Consider the following 19,804-nt stretch of genomic DNA (forward strand, 5'->3'; position numbering starts at 1 on the left):
TCATCCGCATCATCATCATCATCATCATCATCATCATTCACCCACACACACACACAGACTCTCTATGGAGTCGACTCGAATTTTTCCAAATATACAAATATCATTATTATTATTATTATTAATTATTTGACGTTCGCTGAAGCGAACGTTTTCGTATCGGATGACGTTTGAGGCTCTCGTTCGTTCGTTCGTTCGTTCTAGTAATAATATGATAGTAGGGAAAGTAATATTAGTAGTAGTATTTAATAATAATAATAATAATAATAATAATAATAATAATAATAATAATGAGTAATGAGTAAAATATTACATTGAGGTAAAAACACGGGAGAATGTGGTTTACTGTTACATAAATATCTTTTATTATTATCATTATCATTCCATTTGAAATTATTTTCTTTCTTTCTCTCTTTTTTCTAATTTCTAATTTGTTTAATTCGTTTCTTTTATTATTATTATTATTATTATTAATTTTATCATCACCGACTACGATATTATTATTATTATCGATTTGTTTTCCTCCTTCTTGCTTTCGTAATTCATACGAACACTTTTCTGTTTGTCTTTTTGTAAAAAGGGAAAGGAAGAAAAAAACCGTTGGAAATAATAATAATGATATACTCGCGATGATGATGATGATGATGATGATTATTATTATTATGGTAATTAATAATTTTTTTTTTTTTTCCGACGGTCGAAAACGGGCAAGTGAATATATTAAGTAATAATGATAATAATATTAATAATAATAATAATAATATTAATGATAATAATATTAATAATAATAATAGTAATAAATTTAATGATTGATTGATTGATTGATCGATCGATCGTTTGTTATCATTATCATCAAAGAATTTTCCATACGAAATGCGCGTGTGTAGGGAGGTAGTCTTAAAAAGAAAAGAATTTGAGTTTCCGGTTTCCGGTTTAAACGAATACGGTTTAAACGATTAAATGAATATTATTATTATTACTATTATTATTATTATCATTATCATTATTAATTAAAATTTAAAATTAAAAAAAAACTCGTTTAACAAACGTACTATTAAAAATAAATTCTTATTCAATATTATTATTATTATTATTACTATTACTACTGCTATTATTATTATTATTATTATTATTATTATTATTATCATTAAGACTACTGTAATTAAATTTTAAATATAATGTATTATATATATATTGTAATAAAGTCCGAGTCGACGTCATCACGGTAAATGGTAAATTCTAGAAAAGAAAATTTTTTTTTTCTTTTGCGTGCGGGTTTGCGCGTGCGCTTAGGAAATTTTAAATAAATGATTTTAGGCTCAGTTTTTTGTATAAAATAAATTATTAAGTAAATAATTATCAATAGTAATAATAATAATAATATTAATAATAATAATATTAATAATAATAATAATAATAATAATAGTAATAAATAAATTATTATCGATCCCGTCGATCGATGAAAATTGTATCGAGTTCGAGTTTTGTAAAAAGAAAGAGAGAAAATGGTCGTAAAATGTACTACACGTGTATTCGTTCGTCATTTTCACCGACAATTTTTTTTTTTTTTTTAACCCCACTTTCAATTGTTTAAATAAAATAATTAATAAACAAACAAACAAACGTTCGATTCCACCGCCGGCTGAGAATTTTCGATTGTTTCGATAAATCGATACATCGATTTGAATTTATTGATTAAAAAAATACACACACACATGTATTCGCATACGTGAAATGGATGAAATTATTATTATTATTATTATTATTATTTATTTTTATTATTATTATTATTATTAATTTTTTTTTTATTTTATTGCTGGAAAAAAAGATGATAGTCTTTAATAGTTTTTATCGAGTTAACATTATTATTAATATTACTTATTTTAATGACTGCTCGTTAACAGGTACCCGTTAGGGGTGACAAGGGGATGGGGGGTAGAAGAAACGTTCAAATGTTTTTTTTTAATAATAATTGTATGTATATGTGTGCGTGTGAAAGTATCAATTTGTAATTTTTGGCGCGCATTTTTAAAATTTTGAAAAGTTTTTAACGATCAAACGTTAGTTTTATTATTTACAAGTTTTTAAGTTCTAATTCTCCCCTCCTCCTCCCCCTTCCCCGATAATTTTTCTTTCGATTTGTGTAAATTTGGTGATGATGAGGGGGGCAGGACGAGGGAAAATGAGGTTTTTTTTTTTAAAAAAAAAAAAAAAAAAAAAAAAGTAAAAATTAAAAAAAAATTCATGTTTTCTCGGTGTTGTTGTTGACATTTTTTTTCTTTTGTCATTAATATACTGTCTCTCTCTACTAAACTTTACAAATAATAATAATAATAGTAATAATAATAATAATAATAATAATGATTATGATGATATTGATGATGAATAAAAATCGCGATGAATACAAAAAAAAAAAAAAAAAATTTTGGTGGTGAAAATATCACACACTCGTTCGTACACGCAGGTACACACGGCTTAAAATAATAATAATGATGATGATAATGATAATAATTAAGGGGTAGAAGAAGGGGGGAGGGGGAGAAATTAAAACTTCGATTCTCAAAACTAAATACAGGTAATTAGTTTATAAGAAAAACAAAAAAAAAAAAAACCATCGCGTACATGCATCATGTTGTCGTCTTTTTTTTTTTTAATTAACGAGGGGAAGGGGGGAAATAAGGGCGCGGTACAAGTTTTTATTTGAAAGAAAAAAAACCCCCTAAATTATTATTATTATTATTATTATTATTATTATCAAATTCGATGGGCATTAAATATCCGTAACGTATTCATTAATAATAATTTTTTTACTCTATGATTTTCAGCAGGAAATTTGATTTTTTTTTGTTCCCCCCTTTTAAAGGGAGGGATAGGGGTTAAAGAGAGGGTTGTTTTATTCCTCCCTCCCCGGTAAAAAAAACAACAACACAAACAAATAATTATTATAATCGTTCAAAATGAGAAAAAATAAACAACCGAGAAGACTTGAATCTATTATTAGTTTCTAGTGATTAAATAAATAAATAAATTAATAATTATATATATACATAAATACATAAATACATACATGCATACATACATAATACATACATAGATACACGAATAGATAGATAGATAAATGATTGATATAACGAGTTTAAACAGTTTCGAACTCGATTTTTCTTTCTTTTCTTTTGTATAAACGGAAAAAAAAAAAAAAATTTTTTTCTAAATTTGTTTTTATCATCATTGTCATTATCATTATTATTACTATTATCATTATTATATAAATTGTTCTTTCTTTCTTTCTTTTTAAAAAAAATAATTTTTTTAAAAAAATATTAAAAAAATAATAATAGTAATAAATGGTTTTAAAAAAACCGAAAAGTTAATGATTATAACTATTACTATTATTATTATTATTATTATTATTATTATTATTATTATTAAATACATTAAAGTGATAGTATAAATATATATATATATTTATATTATAGTAAAATGGTGCGTTGTTTTTTTTTTTTTTTGTGGAATGAAAGAGCTTCGAGCATATGTATACGTATATATAATTATATATATATATATATATATATATATATATATATATATATATAAATAGTTTAATTAATTGATTAAATTAATAAAATGATAATGATAATAATAATAATAATAATAAAACCCCCGATGTAGTGTTGTATCCTTAATTAAATTATTTAAATAATAATAATAAAAATAATATTTACATTTACAAAATTTAATAAGTAAATAAATAAATAAATAAATGAATAAAAATTTTTATTATTAATTGTAATTAACGATGATGATGATGATGATGATGATGATTGTAATTATTATTATCTGATTTACGTCTGTCCGTCGTCGTCGTCGTCGTCGTCGTAGTTTATTATTATTATTATTATTATTAAAATTATTTGAAAAAAAAATTTAAAAAAAAAAAAATTTAAAAAAATATAAATAAATAAATAAAAAATAAATAAAAAAAAAAAAAAGTTTAAGCGAAATAATAATAATAAAAAAATAAAAAATAAAAATAAATAAATAAAAAATTAGGTTACGTAGCTTGTTGGTAGTTATTATTATTATTATTATTATTATTATTATATTAGTTTGTTTAGGTCATTTTTTTTCACTTTTTTTTTTCTTTTTTTTTTTTTTTTTTTTTTCTATTAGTTCTATTATATATAAATATAAATATATATATAAATATTTAAAAAAAAAAAAAAGGAAAAAAAATTGTAATTAATTAATTAATTAATTAAATGATTGATTTTTTTTTTTTCTTTTTGTATTTTATTAAAAATTTATTATTGAAAAGTTTTTTTCTCATTTTCATTTTTATATATATATATTTGTGTGTGTGTGGGAAAAAGATGGAGGTAAAGAATTATGAAGAAGGAGAGGAAGGAAATTGAAATGGTTTTTTCCTACTCCCTATCCTTTTTCCCCATCTCCCCCTCCCCATCACTACTCCTACCTAGTGGCGTAAAATACAATTAAATAATTAGTATAAAAAGTGTCGTCTTCCTGAATCCACCTCTTATTCCTTAGTTGTTGTCTGGATGACAACAACATTTGTGGAATAACCAGGATCAGGGATTGTGGTGTAGTGTGTCTCAGGTAGTGTGTCATGGTCTGTCTTTGTTTTGTTCTTAGTTAAGTTGTGTGTGATGTTACCATGAGGTAACCCATTCAGGTACAAATGTCATGTGCTGCTTAACTGATTATTATTATTATTATTATTATTACGGCTAAAAGGTGAGTTCATTTAATTATTTATAAAAAGGTAATGAACGTTTCTTTCCTTTTCTTTTTGTTCATTTTTGTCTGCATTCAATCATTAAAAATAATATTGTAATATTGGTAACATTTCATCACTCATCAATAAAAACCAAAAAAACCTGTTTGGGGGGGGGGCTTTGTATTTTTCTGAATAATATTTTAGTTATTATGCCCTATAATACTATTATTATTACTATTATAAGTAAAGACAAATTTTCTCTTTTGTAGTAACAAGAAGTTGATATTATTTGAGCATAAAATTATTGTTATTATCATTATTACTACTCTTAATTCATACTTTGTCACACAGTTAGCCCTAGTATATAATCACATAATGCACATAATGCACATTTAGTGCATAATCACATAATGAATGCATTTTATAAGAAACCATACAAATCAAACAAATTGGTATCATGTCATATACATTTATAGTTGTATGGAAACCAATAAAACACAAGACAACATGTATTATTATTATTATTATTATTGAATCAAACAAATTATACTAAATGGTTAGTTTTACAGTAGTAAATAGTAGTTAACAGAAGCAGAAGATATTTAACATTCATTCTCTGTGTTGAAATAAAGTAATGTGAGGTGCTTAACTAACATCTACTATCTTGTTTTTCATACTAATCAGCAAAATGTCTTTTTGCAGAGAAAACAGAGAATTCTTTTACTTAATCTTATTTTTTATCACATTTTTATCTAATCTTTCTAATGTTGGAAACTAATGAAATTATTAACAAATCTTTTTTTCAAACATTCTCCTCCATCATTGAAAGTTTAGTATAGGTGATGTATAATTGCTATTCATTATCCAAATGTGATAGCTTTTTTTCAGAAATTTATCATTCATTCATTTTCCTCATTTAGTTTTACTCATGTATTTAAAATAAATGCATCAATAATTTCAATTTCATGTCAAATTTCTTTCCCAAGTATTACATTAACCAATATTACAATAAGGAAGTATACATACAACAGTAGTAGTATGAACAATAAAAAGCATAAAAACCTATAAAAGTGATTGACTTTATCGATTTAAATAATAGTAATAATAATAATAATGATATGAAAATGGCATGAAATTAAAATTAATTGATAAAAACCATCGTGAAAAATTATAAAATTACTAACCGTTACATTATGCATTTGTAATTGCCAAAGTCGATAAGATTACAACAAAATTGTTTTCTTTTCTTTAACTAATATTTTCGAATATTCTACGTGACGTAAACGATTTTCCCAATTTTAAAATAAGTAAATAATAAGTTTTTATAAATAAAATCGAATTAAAACTTGATCGAATATAGAAAAAACTAAAAAAAAAAAAAAAACCCGCGTTCTTTTTACCGAACGTTCCAGAACAATTCGAAATAGAATCCGGAAACAAATTACGCGATGATGCACCGCAGTTTATAACGTTTATCGAATTTTTTCATTTCCTGTTATTCGAGTTCCGATATTCATTCGAGTAATGGCGACAGTTGACACAAACGTGTGGTTCAACATGTCGGGAGATGATAGTACGTCAGTTAATGTGAGAATTTATTATTTTTTTTACCATTAATTATTTGAAATTTTTAATTTTAATAAACATCACGTACATATTTCAACCTTTTTACTTATTTTATTTTATTTTTTATTAATTTTTTAAATAATAATAATAATAAATATCGTTTAACTATTGAAACGATGAATCTTCATTTCAAAAAAAAATAAATATATACATTTTTTTTTTTTTTTTACTTACGCATACGTTTTTTTCTTTTCATTTCTTTTTGTCTTTTCATTTCTATTTAACGGATTTCATTTAAAAATTAACATGTTACTTCTTTATTGGTTTAATTACATGTATTTTTTCAAAAACATTTTTCACATTTAGACGTGTTATTTCCCTTGATTCAAGAATTAATAATAATAATAATGATATTTGGTTAGAATTCATTCTTTGTAAAAATTTATCAAAAATGTATATTTGGTCTCGTTTATTTGTAACAAAATGAAATAAACAAATTCATTATAATTTTAAAAAAAGGAATAATTAATTTGTATCATTATTATAAATTATTGTTTTAATTTTAGATACCAGATTTTGCAAATGATGTCGAAGGTGATATACTTGTGCCCTATAGCAAAAATACACAAGATCCGAGACAACCGGATTTCAATACATTAGATGAACCAATTAGGCAAACGGTTATGAGAGATTTAAAAGCAGTCGGTGTTAAATTTAAATATGTTCTTTTTCCTAGAGATAAAGAAAGTAAAATGTTATTAAAAGAATGGGATTTATGGGGACCTTTATTATTATGTACATTTATGGCTGTGTAAGTTTACATTTTTTATTACTTTTTTTATTAATGTTTGCATTTTACAAATTATCACATGGTTTAAATATTTAAATTTTTTTTTTTTTTTTTTTAGCGTATTACAAGGTTCTAGCGATGCGGGTTCAAACGATGGTGGACCTGAATTTGCTGAAGTATTTGTTATTGTTTGGGTAGGAGCTATGATAGTTACACTTAATTCTAAATTATTAGGAGGCAATATGTAAGCACTAATGATAATAATAATATTTTTACTTTACTTATTCTTTTACTTTATCTTATTCTCGATTCGAAATCGAAATCCATTTTATTCGATATTTATTTTATTTACTTTCAGGTCATTTTTTCAAAGCGTTTGTGTATTAGGTTATTGTTTATTATCTCCTGCCATTGCTCTTATTTTATGCAGAGCTGTTTTATTGGCTGGAAGATCTATGACATTATTCATATTGCGCCTTGTAATAGCATTAAGTGCTTTCGTTTGGTCCACAGCTTCGTGTATGGTATTCTTAGGTCAGAGTCAAGCTCCCGGTAGGAAAATATTAGCCGGTTATCCTGTTTGTTTATTTTATGCCATAATATCATGGCTCGTCATATCTCACACCGATTAATAATGATAATTATTTTAGTGTAAATCACATTAAAAAAAAAAATTATAAAAAAAAACATTTAAAAAAAAAAATTAAATGTAGATATGTATATTACAGACTGATTACATATATATATATAATTACTTATATAATTAAAGATATTATTATATTTGTTATAATTAAGGGTATTTTAAATAGTTTTAATTACACAGTATATATTTATATATATATATATAAATAATAAATTTTAATTTTATGCTTTGTTTAAAAACTTTTAACGTGAAAAAATAATTTCATTATAATAATTTTGTTTTATATAAATCATTCTTTTAATTCACTTCAATCAAATATCGAAATAAATATCAATCGAATAAACGTTAATAAAATATTTTATTTAAATAAAGAATTTATTATTTTATAACGGTTTTTTTTTTTTTTTGTTGTTGTTGGGAATCGAACGATTTTCGTTACTTCCGGTTGGTAATCGAATGACAAAAATTTTAACGGTTAGCGTCTGGCAAATGTCTACATTAGTTAAATATTATAACACGGTTGTTAATAGGTTTTACTAATCTTTAACCGACGGTTTTTTCTATAAAATAAGTATTTTTCAATTAAAAAGTGCGTGAATTAATAAAAATTTTGATATTATTAAATTTTAAAAAACTTTTGTGATCGTTACGATGACGAAATCAATTGAACATTCGAACACGATTGGATTTTTTATAACGGTAAGAAAAAAATTTTTTTTTTTTTTTGTGATCCCTTGTTCACTTGAATCATCGTGTAATAATTTCACGTTTAAATATTTACTTAAACGAAAATTTATTATAATTATTAAATAATAACAATAAATTAATTCGGGTTGTGAAATATTTCACAATTTTTAATTTGATCTTAACCTTGACCTCTTCCGGTTAATACGTTTCTAGTTCTTTGAAAAAAAAAACCAAATTTGAAATTTTTTTTTTTTTTTGTTCTTAAAAGTATGAGTAAACATGAAAAACGTGTTATTGAAAGTGATTAACAACAAGGGGAAACAATATTTTTTTTTTTTTAACGATATTTATTCCCTTCCCTCCCCCTTTTTTTCTTCTTTTATTTTCTTTGTTTATTAAATTTTTTTTTTCCTTATAATATTAAAACGTTTTTTAATCATTTGTACTTTTCTATTATGTTTCAAAAATCATAAATTAATATTCAAGATGAAACAAAAAATAACCTTTTAGGATTTTTAATGTTAAATAAGTTAATTTTGCTTTATTAAAACTTTGAACATTGTTCGAAAAATGTTTAAATTGAATCATATAAAAAATTAATAATATTCATAATATATTATACTTTTTATTTAAACATATCGACAAACAGACTCACACACACACAAATTTACTTTCAATTCAACATTCGAACTCACAAAATCATTCGTTTAAGATTTAATAAGACTTTTCTGTATGGAGTTACAAAAAGGAAAAAAACTCAAAGTTTCATATTATTTTAATTTTATTTTTTATTTATTAAAAGAAACAGTTTAAAAGAATTATTTTTTACAGATGATAAAATCTGTATTAAATGACTAAAACTGAATCATTTGTCCTTTTCTTTTCTTATCACCACCAAGTTCGAAATGCTTACATCTTTTTAATGGAACTTGTTTTCTAAATTTACAGTCTGCACATTCCATTCTTAAAACTATTTTTTTTGTTGTTTTAGCCTAGAAAAACAAAAAAAAAAAAACAATGTGTTCATTAATTAAATTGCAAAATCAAAAATAATTCCTAACCAAAGGCTGATGAATTAATAATAACATTTATGGGTTATTTAATCATATAAAATTAATCATACATAATATGTATGTACTTTACATTTAATGCCTTATTATTATTTAACGTAAATTGAAATATTTTACTTTTTATAACAAGAAAGAAATCAAAATATTGTTACATATGCATCATTATTATTAATAAAGTTAACCTTAACTTGTCGAACTTACTTTTTTACGAAATATAGGTTTTGTTTGTCCTCCATATCCTTTCTGTTTTCTGTCGTACCTTCTTCGACCCTGAGCAGCCTGCCTTTCTTTAGATTTTTTATATTGAGTTACTTTATGATTTTTATGTTTTTTACATTTTTTGCAAAATGTTCTCCTCGATTTAGGCACATTCACCTATAACGTAACAAAAAAAAATTTTTAAATGTCTTTTTGTAATATTTACCTTGGATTATGAAATAAAAATTTTTTATATAATTAAAATAAATATTTTATAAATAACGATTCGAATAAAATAACATTTTTTAAATTCGCGTATATTAAGATGTATTCAGATTATTTTTTCAATATAATTGACTCACCATTTTGGATAAAAAAAAATTTCAATCGGGTCTCTGTACGTCAATTACGTCACTAACATGAAAAATAACCGGATCTTTCAAATGAAGTAAAAATTTCAAATAATAAACATGAATGTTTTGAATACAAAAAAAAAATTGTCAGTAATTGAAAATTAATAAAATTATATTGTGCTTTATTAAATTTATATTTGGTGATGAAATAGTTTTGAAATAATACATTTTGTCATTTTTTCAAACGAAAACATTATTAAAATAATAGCGCGATTTTAAATCGCGTAGCTTTTACTAGAGGAAGTGACGTAGTTGAAAAATTTAAAGGAACTACGTCATATTTGAACCCAGACTCATAAACGCTGAGAACTCTCGACTTCTGATCAGTTTAAAATTGATTTCGTTGTAAACGGTTAGTGTTTGATATTTAAATAAAAATCTGAGTTTGAAAATTTTCATTTATTATTTCAAGTTAATTTTAAATTTTTTTCATATTAACATTTAACATTACAGGATTCAAGTATTATTTAATTCTTGAATATTGAACTCGAAGCCCGCGCCATCTTCTATTTTAAACAAAGTCGGTTGAGATCTCTATTCGATTCTTCTGTGATTTTCACTTACAAAAATGAGTTCAAAAGATAGTAAAGGTGAAGTTGCTGTAGATAAAGTTACAGAAAACAATGAAAAAGCAACGGCCGATGGAAAAAGTGAATTAAAAGGCACGAAAAGGCCGGCAGAGGTAAGTTGATTATTTAGCATCATAACACTCGTGCATGGCATCCATTGAAACATATAGCTTTCCATAACATCCTTTCGAAGTATTCATTATTATTCCTTTCCAGCATTGTAACAATTTATTTTTAATATTGTTTTTTCATTTTTCAATGCATTTAACATTTTTTTTATTAAAATTTTTATTTACACACCCTAAAATAGCTAATGCGACCATGTGTATACCGGCGTTTTAGTGCTTCCTTGTATTAGTCTTACTATGCTACCCTGTATTTTTTAATGATTTCATGTTATTTTTTAAATTTGATTAATTTCAAATCAATTTTATCCGCGTTACTTGCTTTTCCACGACGGCTTATTTCTAGTTTATAAAAACCTTTCCCGCGCATTTTTCCGGCTTTATGTGGATGACCTTGGGTTAAGCACAACTCGTAGCGTCAATATTGAATGGAAAGTTGTAGCTTTTAACTGCTGACTAATTTTTATTCGCGTAATAATAAATATGAGGAATCTCTTATTTGAAAAATTGGTAACAAACCAAATTTGTGGGCAATTGTGATGTGTGGTTTTAAATGGCATGACAGTTTCTCCAAAAAAACAACATGGCTACCAGGCAAATTTTTAAAGATGGCGCGTGATTTTTGGGACATGGCTAATAAACTATGAAAATATACTTAATTTATTGCCCAAAATGTTTAAAACGCTTGCTTATTCAAATGTGCTTGTTGTTGATTTTTTCCCTTTTAAGTTGAATTATTATATTTATACGAGTGATTTAGTAAATTTGGGGGGGAAGAGGAAAAAAAAATTGATGATTAGCTTATGAGTGATAAAGCACTTGAATTTTTTTTTTTTTTATAAATAAAAATGCTCTTATCATTACTTAAATTTTTTTAATTTATAGAAAAATAAATTTATTTGCTTTAATTAATATTTTAAAAATGAAATGGGTTCAGGAGATTTTTAGAAAGGGAAAAAAAAAAAAAAAGGTGAAAACTTTGTAATTTATGCCATTAAGTTTTACTCGACAACTGTGGGCATTTTTTTTTGTGAGGGAAATCGAATAAGTTTATTTATTTTTGTATGTGTGTGTGTGTGTGTTTGCATCTTTTGTAAAGTTTACAATTTTTCTTTTTTTCATTTTACTTGTCCAGATATTTAATTATTTCTAAATGTTTTTATCTATTTGTCGAGTTATCAAATTTGACCTTTTGCACAGTGAGTTTCTCACAGTTGGTCAGTATTGCCAAGAAGTATTATTTAATATTATTATTATTATTCAAACACAATTAAAATTAACATTGTTCTTTTCAAATTGACAATTTCAAATCATTTTCATTCACTTTAATATAAATAAAAAAGGATTTTTAAATCGAAATTGCATGATTGCATGAAGAATAATGATAAAATAATGTTGAGACATGTAATGTAAGTCGTTTTTTTTTTTTTTTTCTCTCTATCTCACTCTCTCTCTCTCTCTCTCTCTTGAAGGATAAAAACGAAGAAGTTAAAAAACAAAAAAAGGAAGAAAATGGAGAAGAAGAAGATGTAGAGGATGAAGAAGATGTCGAGGGAGAGGAGGAGGAGGAGGAGGAAGAAATGGCAGAGGGAGAAGAGGAAGACATAGAGGAAGGTGATGGTAAGTTTAAATTAATTATTGCATGTTTCGAAATGATTTTTATCGAGTCGACTGCTAAAAGAAAAATTTTCATTTTTTGACACATGTGTATTTTTGCAGAAGAGGAAGATGATGAGGGAGAAGGTGACGGAGAGGGGGAAGGGGAAGAGGATGAAGATGATGCATAATAAATTAATAAGGGATGAGTGAGTTAAGTGCAGTGGAAAACAAAAAGAAAAAAAAAAGAAAAAAAATAAATAATTAATAATAATGATAATGATTAAAAAAAAAACTGTAACACTGGTTTTGCAAATTTTACTTAAACGCAGTATGTACCTCTTTTCTTGAAAATGTTATGTATTTTATTAAGGGAGAAAAAAAAAAAAAAAAAAAAAAAAAAGTATGTAAGAATGTTGATAAGAAAAAAGTGTTTTCTTTACAAGGGCAGTTTATAATAATAATAATGATAATGATAATGATAATGATAATTTCAAGCACTTAAGTGTTCATATTGTATAATTTTTTAATTATATTTATTTAAGTCAGGAAAAAATAAAGTAAATTAAGTGAGTCAGTTATAATATATTGTACAATTAAATTAAATCAAATTTTGTAATGCAATTCCAGTGTTTGACTTTTGATTTAAGAAAAAAAAAATTTTCAAAAAAAAAAAAAAAAAGTAATAATAATAATAAGTTCGAGTGTAGATTAATTTAAACAAAACAGAGTTAATGTTTGTCGGTTCATACCGTCTTTGATTCTTCTCCTCTCTCTCTCTCTCATAACAGAATCAAAGACGGTTCGAACGTGTTGTCTTTTTCTTTTTTTTTTCTTTTTTTTTTTTTTTTTTTTTATAAGGCTTTAAATCATGCCAAGTTCAAAACATTAAAAGAAAAAAAAGGAAAAAGGAAAAAAAAAAAAAAAACATAGAACTCTATCAGGAGTTTTGTCAATGTAAGATGGATGAATTACACGTTTTGATTAGTAGGCTGTAATAAATAAATTTAAAAAAAATTTATGGTATTTTATTAGAAGGAATAATAATAATAATAATAATAATAATAATAATGAATAAACCAACCCGAAAAAGGGGGATTTAAAAAAAAAAAAAAAATTCATGGGGGGTAATTCATTTTGACAATGGTTAACTGTACAATGGGGGTTTTTTTTTTTTTTTTTTTTTCTAGTTTTATTAATTTTTTTTTTTTTTCTGTCTATTATTATTATTATTATTATTATTATTACCGAAGCCGTTGTAACAATTTTTACCTTAAGACTATATTTTTGTTTTTTTTTTTTTTTTTTTTTTTTTTTTTTTTGTGTTTTTAATTAATGATAACAAAATGATGTGAGGTTCACCCATGGCATTGCAATTGTGTATGTTAAATTTAAATAGACGGGATAAGAGAAAGAGAGATGGATAGATAGATAGATGGATGGATAGATGGATAGATAGATAGATGGATAGATGCTCTTTAACGAGAGAGTTGGTCGAATTTATCCCTTTTTATTTCTTACGACTTGACAAATTTTCACAAAGGAAAAAGAAAAAGAAAAATGATTGATTAATGTTTTTATTATTATTATTATTATTATTTTCTTATTATAATGGCAAAATAGAATTGTAAAAGTGGGGGAAGGAATAGAAAGTAGGAAGGAAGAAGAAGGAAAAGATGTGCAGGAAGGTAGGGAGGGGGGGACGACGTGAAATGGAAAAAAAATTGTTTCAAAATAGAAGATTTGTGTTTATTTTTGTTTTTTTTTTAATTTTATTATTATTATTATTAAACGTTTTGTTTTTTTTTGCAAAAAGTTTGTTTACAACAATGCAAAGCCATATTGGGAACCTAGTGAACCAATAAAAAAAATTTAAAAAAAAAAAAAAAAGAATGATGATGATAATAATAATTTATTTAATTTGATTTTCACACATGAGTATACAATGTATAAATAATTTTAATTAAATTTGTAATACATTCAAAAGTACATTTTCAAAAAAAAATTTATTATTTTTTTTGTTTGTTTTTTTTTTAATTTTAATTTTAATATTATTATTAATATTATTATTATTATGTTTTGTATAACGCGTTAGAGTGAGAGACTGGATGCAACCGCAAACGGGATGAGGGGGAAAAAGGGGGAGAGAGAGAGTGAGAGGAAAAGGAAAACATGTCAGATGATTAAGAAAAGGAAAATTTTTTGTTTTAGGATCTCAAACGACTCACGTTCAAGGGTAAAAAGGGGTGGGGGGGTGGATTATCACAGACAATTTGCCAAAAACAAATTTTATTATTATTATTATTATTTCTGTAATTTTTTATTTTGTAAAATTTTTAAATTAAGAGGAGAAAAAAAAAAAAAAGAAACAACCAAGCCTCGGTTCGGTTAACACTTCTGAAATTGTTCTATGGTAAAAAAAAAAAAATTAATTGATAATGATAATATTAATAATAATAATAATAATGATAAATGAAAAGCAAGCGTTTTAAATATATAAAAAAAAAATTAAAATAAAAAATTTTTGTGCGAATGATTTGTGAAAGAAAGAAACAAACAAACAAACAGACAGACAGACAGAGAGAGAGAAAAAAATCTTTTTGTGTGTTTGTTTTGTATGTGCGAATGAATGCGTGTGTGTGTGTGTGTTCGTGTGTGTAGTTCAAATTTTTTTTCTTTTTACTTTTTTAATAAAATAAAATAAAATGAAACAAAAAAATTAAATAAATGAGTAAATAAATAAATAAATAAATAAAATGTAATTTTTTTTTAAAAAATATTTTAATTGATTATCAAAAAGAATTTTGATAACGAAACAAACGAGGTGAGAGTTTGTTGTACGTATTGCGCCGCGTGGAAAATCCTTGGCGTTTCCCCCCCCCTTTTCCCCGTCCCCCACTCCTCCCACGCAACCCTTTCCACACCTCCCCCTCGTGCGCACACGCGCACAAATGACATTTTCCTTCTTTTTTCCGGATTTCGAAATCCGGGGGAGGAAAATTTTTTTTTTCTAGAGTGAAAATGATTATTACACGCACGCACGCACGCACGTGAAATTTTGATGATGATTATTATTATCATCATTAACGTGGGGGTTTGGAATGGAATGAAAAAGTTCGTGGGAGGAGGAGGAGAGGGAGGGGAAGGAGGAGGATAAAGAAAAAAAAATTGGCAGGGAAATGAATGTCGAAGTTCAGGATAATAAACAAATGAAAAAAGAAAACGTCGATGATGACGATAATAATAATAATAATAATAATGATAATGATAATTATGCGTGTGCGTGTGTTTAATTGCACAACATTTCGAGATGATTTCGATTGGGATGAAAATTTTAATTTTTTTTTTTAATGTATCGGTATAAAGTTATCAACACAATACGAGTTTTATCGATGATGACGTTTTATTATTAATGACGTCATCATCATTTTATTATCATGGACGTGTGTTTTTTTAATAATAAATTGCCAATAGGTAAACTTGTTATAAAAATAATGGAAGGGAAGGGAATTATTATTATCATTTTTTTTTTTTTAAGTAAATAAAATTGTTTCTAGAACATTCGATTACATTATTTCGTATAAAAACTTTTAGAAACGAATTTCCAAAAAAAAAAAAAAAAAATGAAAAATAAAAAATATTATTCGACCGATAATAATAATAAAACAAAGGAAATAAATTTGATCACGTGACGCCGTCTGTGTGTGTGTGTGTTGTCGTCGCCGTCGTTAAATTTTAATAATAATTATTGTTGCTATTTAGATTCGATTTGTTTTAATTATTCGACAGAAAATAAAATAAAAGAAAATCGTTATTTGGGGATTTAGAATAATAAAAAAACGAAAAACAAATGAATTTAAAAAGATTCAAGAATTAATAAATTTGTATATATATATTCGTTTGAATAACGATTATATCGTTTGCCGACAAACCGGTTCCAGAATTTTTTTAAAAATTTTATTGACGTCATCACAGATTTCGACCAATGAGAACAATTCTTATCGATTAATAACTTACTTACGTCATTACGTAGTTAGTCAGTTAGTTTCATTAAAATTTCTTTTACCCTATTAGTAAAACACAATAATAATTTTTTTTTTTTTTTTTTTTTTTACACGAGATGTTAAACACGTAGAATAATTAATTGCGTCAAATTATGCAATTTCTTTTGGTTTTTCCTTTTCCCCCGAGCCCCATTTCCCCCAAAATAAAATTATTAACTTTTATCGTTATTAAAAATAATAATAATAATAATTTCATTGAATTTTTGACCTTTTTTGACATACGTTTAACGAATCATTACAACATATTACAATATAAATATTGTAATTATGTAGTTACTTTTAAAAATTAAAATCAAAAATAATTTTTAAATAATAAAAATTAATAATGAATCGTAAAAAAAAAAAAAAAAAAAAACATTACGTGTGTTGGATACATCTTATGCATATTCATTGATGTGTAAACAAAGCAGGATTTAAAAAAAAGAAAACATTTGAAATTGGAATAATTATTTGATATTATTATTAAGATGAATATTTTTTTATTTAAATAATAAAAATAATAATAATAATATTTAAATCAAAAAAAAAAAAAAAATGAATAAATAAATAAATAAATTGTGATGCTTTTGTTTGATTTTAAAAGGAAGTTCAATTGACTTACCGAGTAATTACGTAATAAAATTGAAAAAAAAAATTACGATTTAATATTTATTTGCCGAAGTATTTAATACAAAAATATAAATAAATTAATAACTTATTTAAATAATTTTTAAATTTTATAATTTTTTCTTTTTTATTTTTCTTTTTTTAAAACTTAAAAACCTAATTATAAAAAATGCATAATGTTAAAAAAAAATCGATTGCACAAGTTTGTATAAAATTTTAGTTACAATTTTTTACACCTGGCAGCGCTTTGCAAAGAACGCCGAGACGTGACGTAGTTGAGGTAATTAGGATTGGGAAAGAGGATGAGTAACGTTCTCGTGTGATTTTTTTCCAAAAGTTTTTTTTACAAATCAAAATTATTGGATTCAAACATGTTTGTAAAATCATATTATCATTTTTTAAATTATTAATGTTTTTTACTGAAGAGAGAAAAAACAAAATGCCGACAGAATGATGAAATGCAAAACTCATGAAATGCTATTCTAAATAAGGTGTGACCTTTTCATTTAATTTGAATTTTTTTATTGTCTCATTTCCGCCATTACATGAAAACGATTTTTCGATACTACGTTAATCATAATTGCATTGTTATATATTTTTTTAATACTTTTAAATTATTTATTTATTTTATTTTAATTTAAATAAGTACAAAAAGAAAAAAAAACTACACTTTGAATATATATATATATAGTAAATTTTAAAATAAAAAATTTTTCTTTTATTAGTCGCTGACTGGATCCGATAATGAATTAACAGTTGCTCTTTTGGATTCCGTATTCCACATTTTCATAAGTTCTAGAATGTTCGGAGTTTCCGTTTGTTCAACCGTACTTTTTTCTCCCTAACGGTATATAATTATTAATTTAATTATTTTTTTTGTTTTTTTACATTACAATCGTTTTATAAACGATTTCTATTATTTATTATTGATAATTTATTTAAATATATATTAATCATGCCTTTATCCATGGATGATTTAATATTTCAGCGGCCGTTATTCGAAACGCTGGATTTTTAACTAACATTTTTTCTAAGAGATTAATTGCGGATTTGCTTATATTTTGCCATTCCCAACCTGATGAAGCACACAAGAAACTTTATCCATAACTATTATTAATAAAACTAACTCAGTAAGTACACAACACATAATAAGAATAAAATAACCTGTGAAATCTGGATTTTCGGTTAATATGAGTGTACATAATTCTTGTTCGCATTGATTCTCTGAATAAAAGGGCCAAAGACCACATAATAGTAAATAATCTAAAACTCCTATACTCCAAACGTCACACTGTTGACTATACGGTCTGTTTTCTATTATTTCAGGTGCCATATATTGAAGGGACCCGCAACAATCGTTCAACATGTTTTCCACTCCGTTTCCTTTAACTGCCGACAATCCAAAATCTGTCAATTTGATGTACAAATGGTCATTCGGATCGTTTGGATTTGTACCGATTAAAATATTTTCTAACTTTATATCTCTGTGAACAATGTCTGAAACGAAAGGTTATCATCATTAAATGGAATTCATTGATCTTACATCAAGTTGAAAACTTTGGTAATTAATTAAAAACTTTAACAGTAATTAATTAGGGGGGTGCGCGGGTTATTTCTTACCACTTTTGTGTAGGTACGCAACAGCATCCGCCAATCTCCTTACGATTATTCTCGTTTCGTTTTCGGTCAAATGTTTTTCTTTAATAAATAAATCGTATAATTCACCGTGACATTTTTCCATAACTAAAAAATATTTATTCGGCGTTTCGAATAATTGTTCTAAATGTATCACGTGATCGTGATGAACACTTTTTAATATGTTTATTTCTCTTTGCAACTGTTGTAACCTATGAAACGTTTTTGTTTTTTTTGTTTTTTTTTTTTGCTGTTTTTACACACACGCACACGCACATTTTAATATGCTTTTTCAAAGTGTCTCTCACCTGCTTTGTCCGGCTTTAGATTTATTCATTATTTTAATTGCCCACGGTTTGTTGTCTTGTTTTTTAACGGCTTCGTGAACAACGCCAAAACATCCCTGTCCGATTATGTTTCCCAATTCGTAGTGTTTCAACAGTTCTTCCGATTTGCATAGTTTTAACGATTGTAATTTTCTTACTTTTAATTTTGTGCCAGGATTCGACTGGAAAATTATTTTAGATTTTATTTTTTACTTAAGAAGCAAATTGTTACGTCAAATTTTGTAATTTGTTCGGTTTTAAAAAAAAAAAAAGAGACATCAATTTAGGCTGACATTGCACAAAATGTCGCAATTGAAAATTATCCACTCCTTAGATTTACAAGTTATGCTTTTTGTCATACAGATATATTAAAAATGACGTCACGTTTAAATTCATAACGTCTCATAAATTTTTTCTTAGAAATTTATACATTTTTATTAATAATAATTCAATTACATTATTTTTTACTATTATTATTATTATTATTATTATTATTATTATTATTATTATTATTATTTCGAATCGTTTCAATCTGACTAATAGTAATTTAAATCTAAATGTTTATACGGGATTTAAAAAAATAAAAAGTTTTTTTTTTTTTTTTTTCAGAAATTGAAAATTTACCACTTGAAAAATTTTAAAGATGTTTGTATAACTTTTGGGGAAAGTTGGAAAAGTAAACAATACAAAAATTTGTATAATTTATAACGATATCAATAATAATAATAATAATAATAATAATAATAAGAACACGAGAAAAACTTTTAAGGTGAGTTAAATC

At 24.9% G+C, this 19,804-nt stretch overlaps 3 protein-coding genes across 3 annotated transcripts; 1 reads left to right on the forward strand and 2 right to left on the reverse strand.

The window, feature by feature from the left end:
* Positions 1 to 6,259: 6,259 nt before the first annotated feature.
* Phum_PHUM602640 (protein YIPF6, putative) lies at positions 6,260 to 7,723 on the forward strand (the record flags this gene model as incomplete). Its single annotated transcript, XM_002432807.1, has 4 exons — positions 6,260 to 6,308; positions 6,875 to 7,112; positions 7,210 to 7,335; positions 7,450 to 7,723. 4 exons carry the CDS (start codon positions 6,260 to 6,262, stop codon positions 7,721 to 7,723), a joined length of 687 nt encoding a protein of 228 aa, XP_002432852.1.
* A 1,552-nt stretch (positions 7,724 to 9,275) lies between these two features.
* Phum_PHUM602650 (60S ribosomal protein L44, putative) lies at positions 9,276 to 10,849 on the reverse strand (the record flags this gene model as incomplete). Its single annotated transcript, XM_002432808.1, has 3 exons — positions 9,276 to 9,413; positions 9,693 to 9,866; positions 10,667 to 10,849. 3 exons carry the CDS (start codon positions 10,847 to 10,849, stop codon positions 9,276 to 9,278), a joined length of 495 nt encoding a protein of 164 aa, XP_002432853.1.
* Positions 10,850 to 17,278: 6,429 nt separating this feature from the next.
* On the reverse strand, positions 17,279 to 19,382 carry Phum_PHUM602660 (cAMP-dependent protein kinase catalytic subunit, putative; the record flags this gene model as incomplete). The annotated part of the gene is made up of 7 exons (XM_002432809.1): positions 17,279 to 17,539; positions 17,796 to 17,903; positions 18,022 to 18,137; positions 18,227 to 18,559; positions 18,683 to 18,909; positions 19,006 to 19,205; positions 19,317 to 19,382. The coding sequence occupies 7 exons, from the start codon at positions 19,380 to 19,382 to the stop codon at positions 17,279 to 17,281; spliced, it is 1,311 nt and encodes a 436-aa protein (XP_002432854.1).
* Positions 19,383 to 19,804: the final 422 nt, after the last annotated feature.

This window comes from Pediculus humanus, genomic scaffold (genome assembly GCF_000006295.1).
Source record: "Pediculus humanus corporis 1103172108318 genomic scaffold, whole genome shotgun sequence".
NCBI classification, from domain to species: Eukaryota; Metazoa; Arthropoda; class Insecta; order Psocodea; family Pediculidae; genus Pediculus; species Pediculus humanus.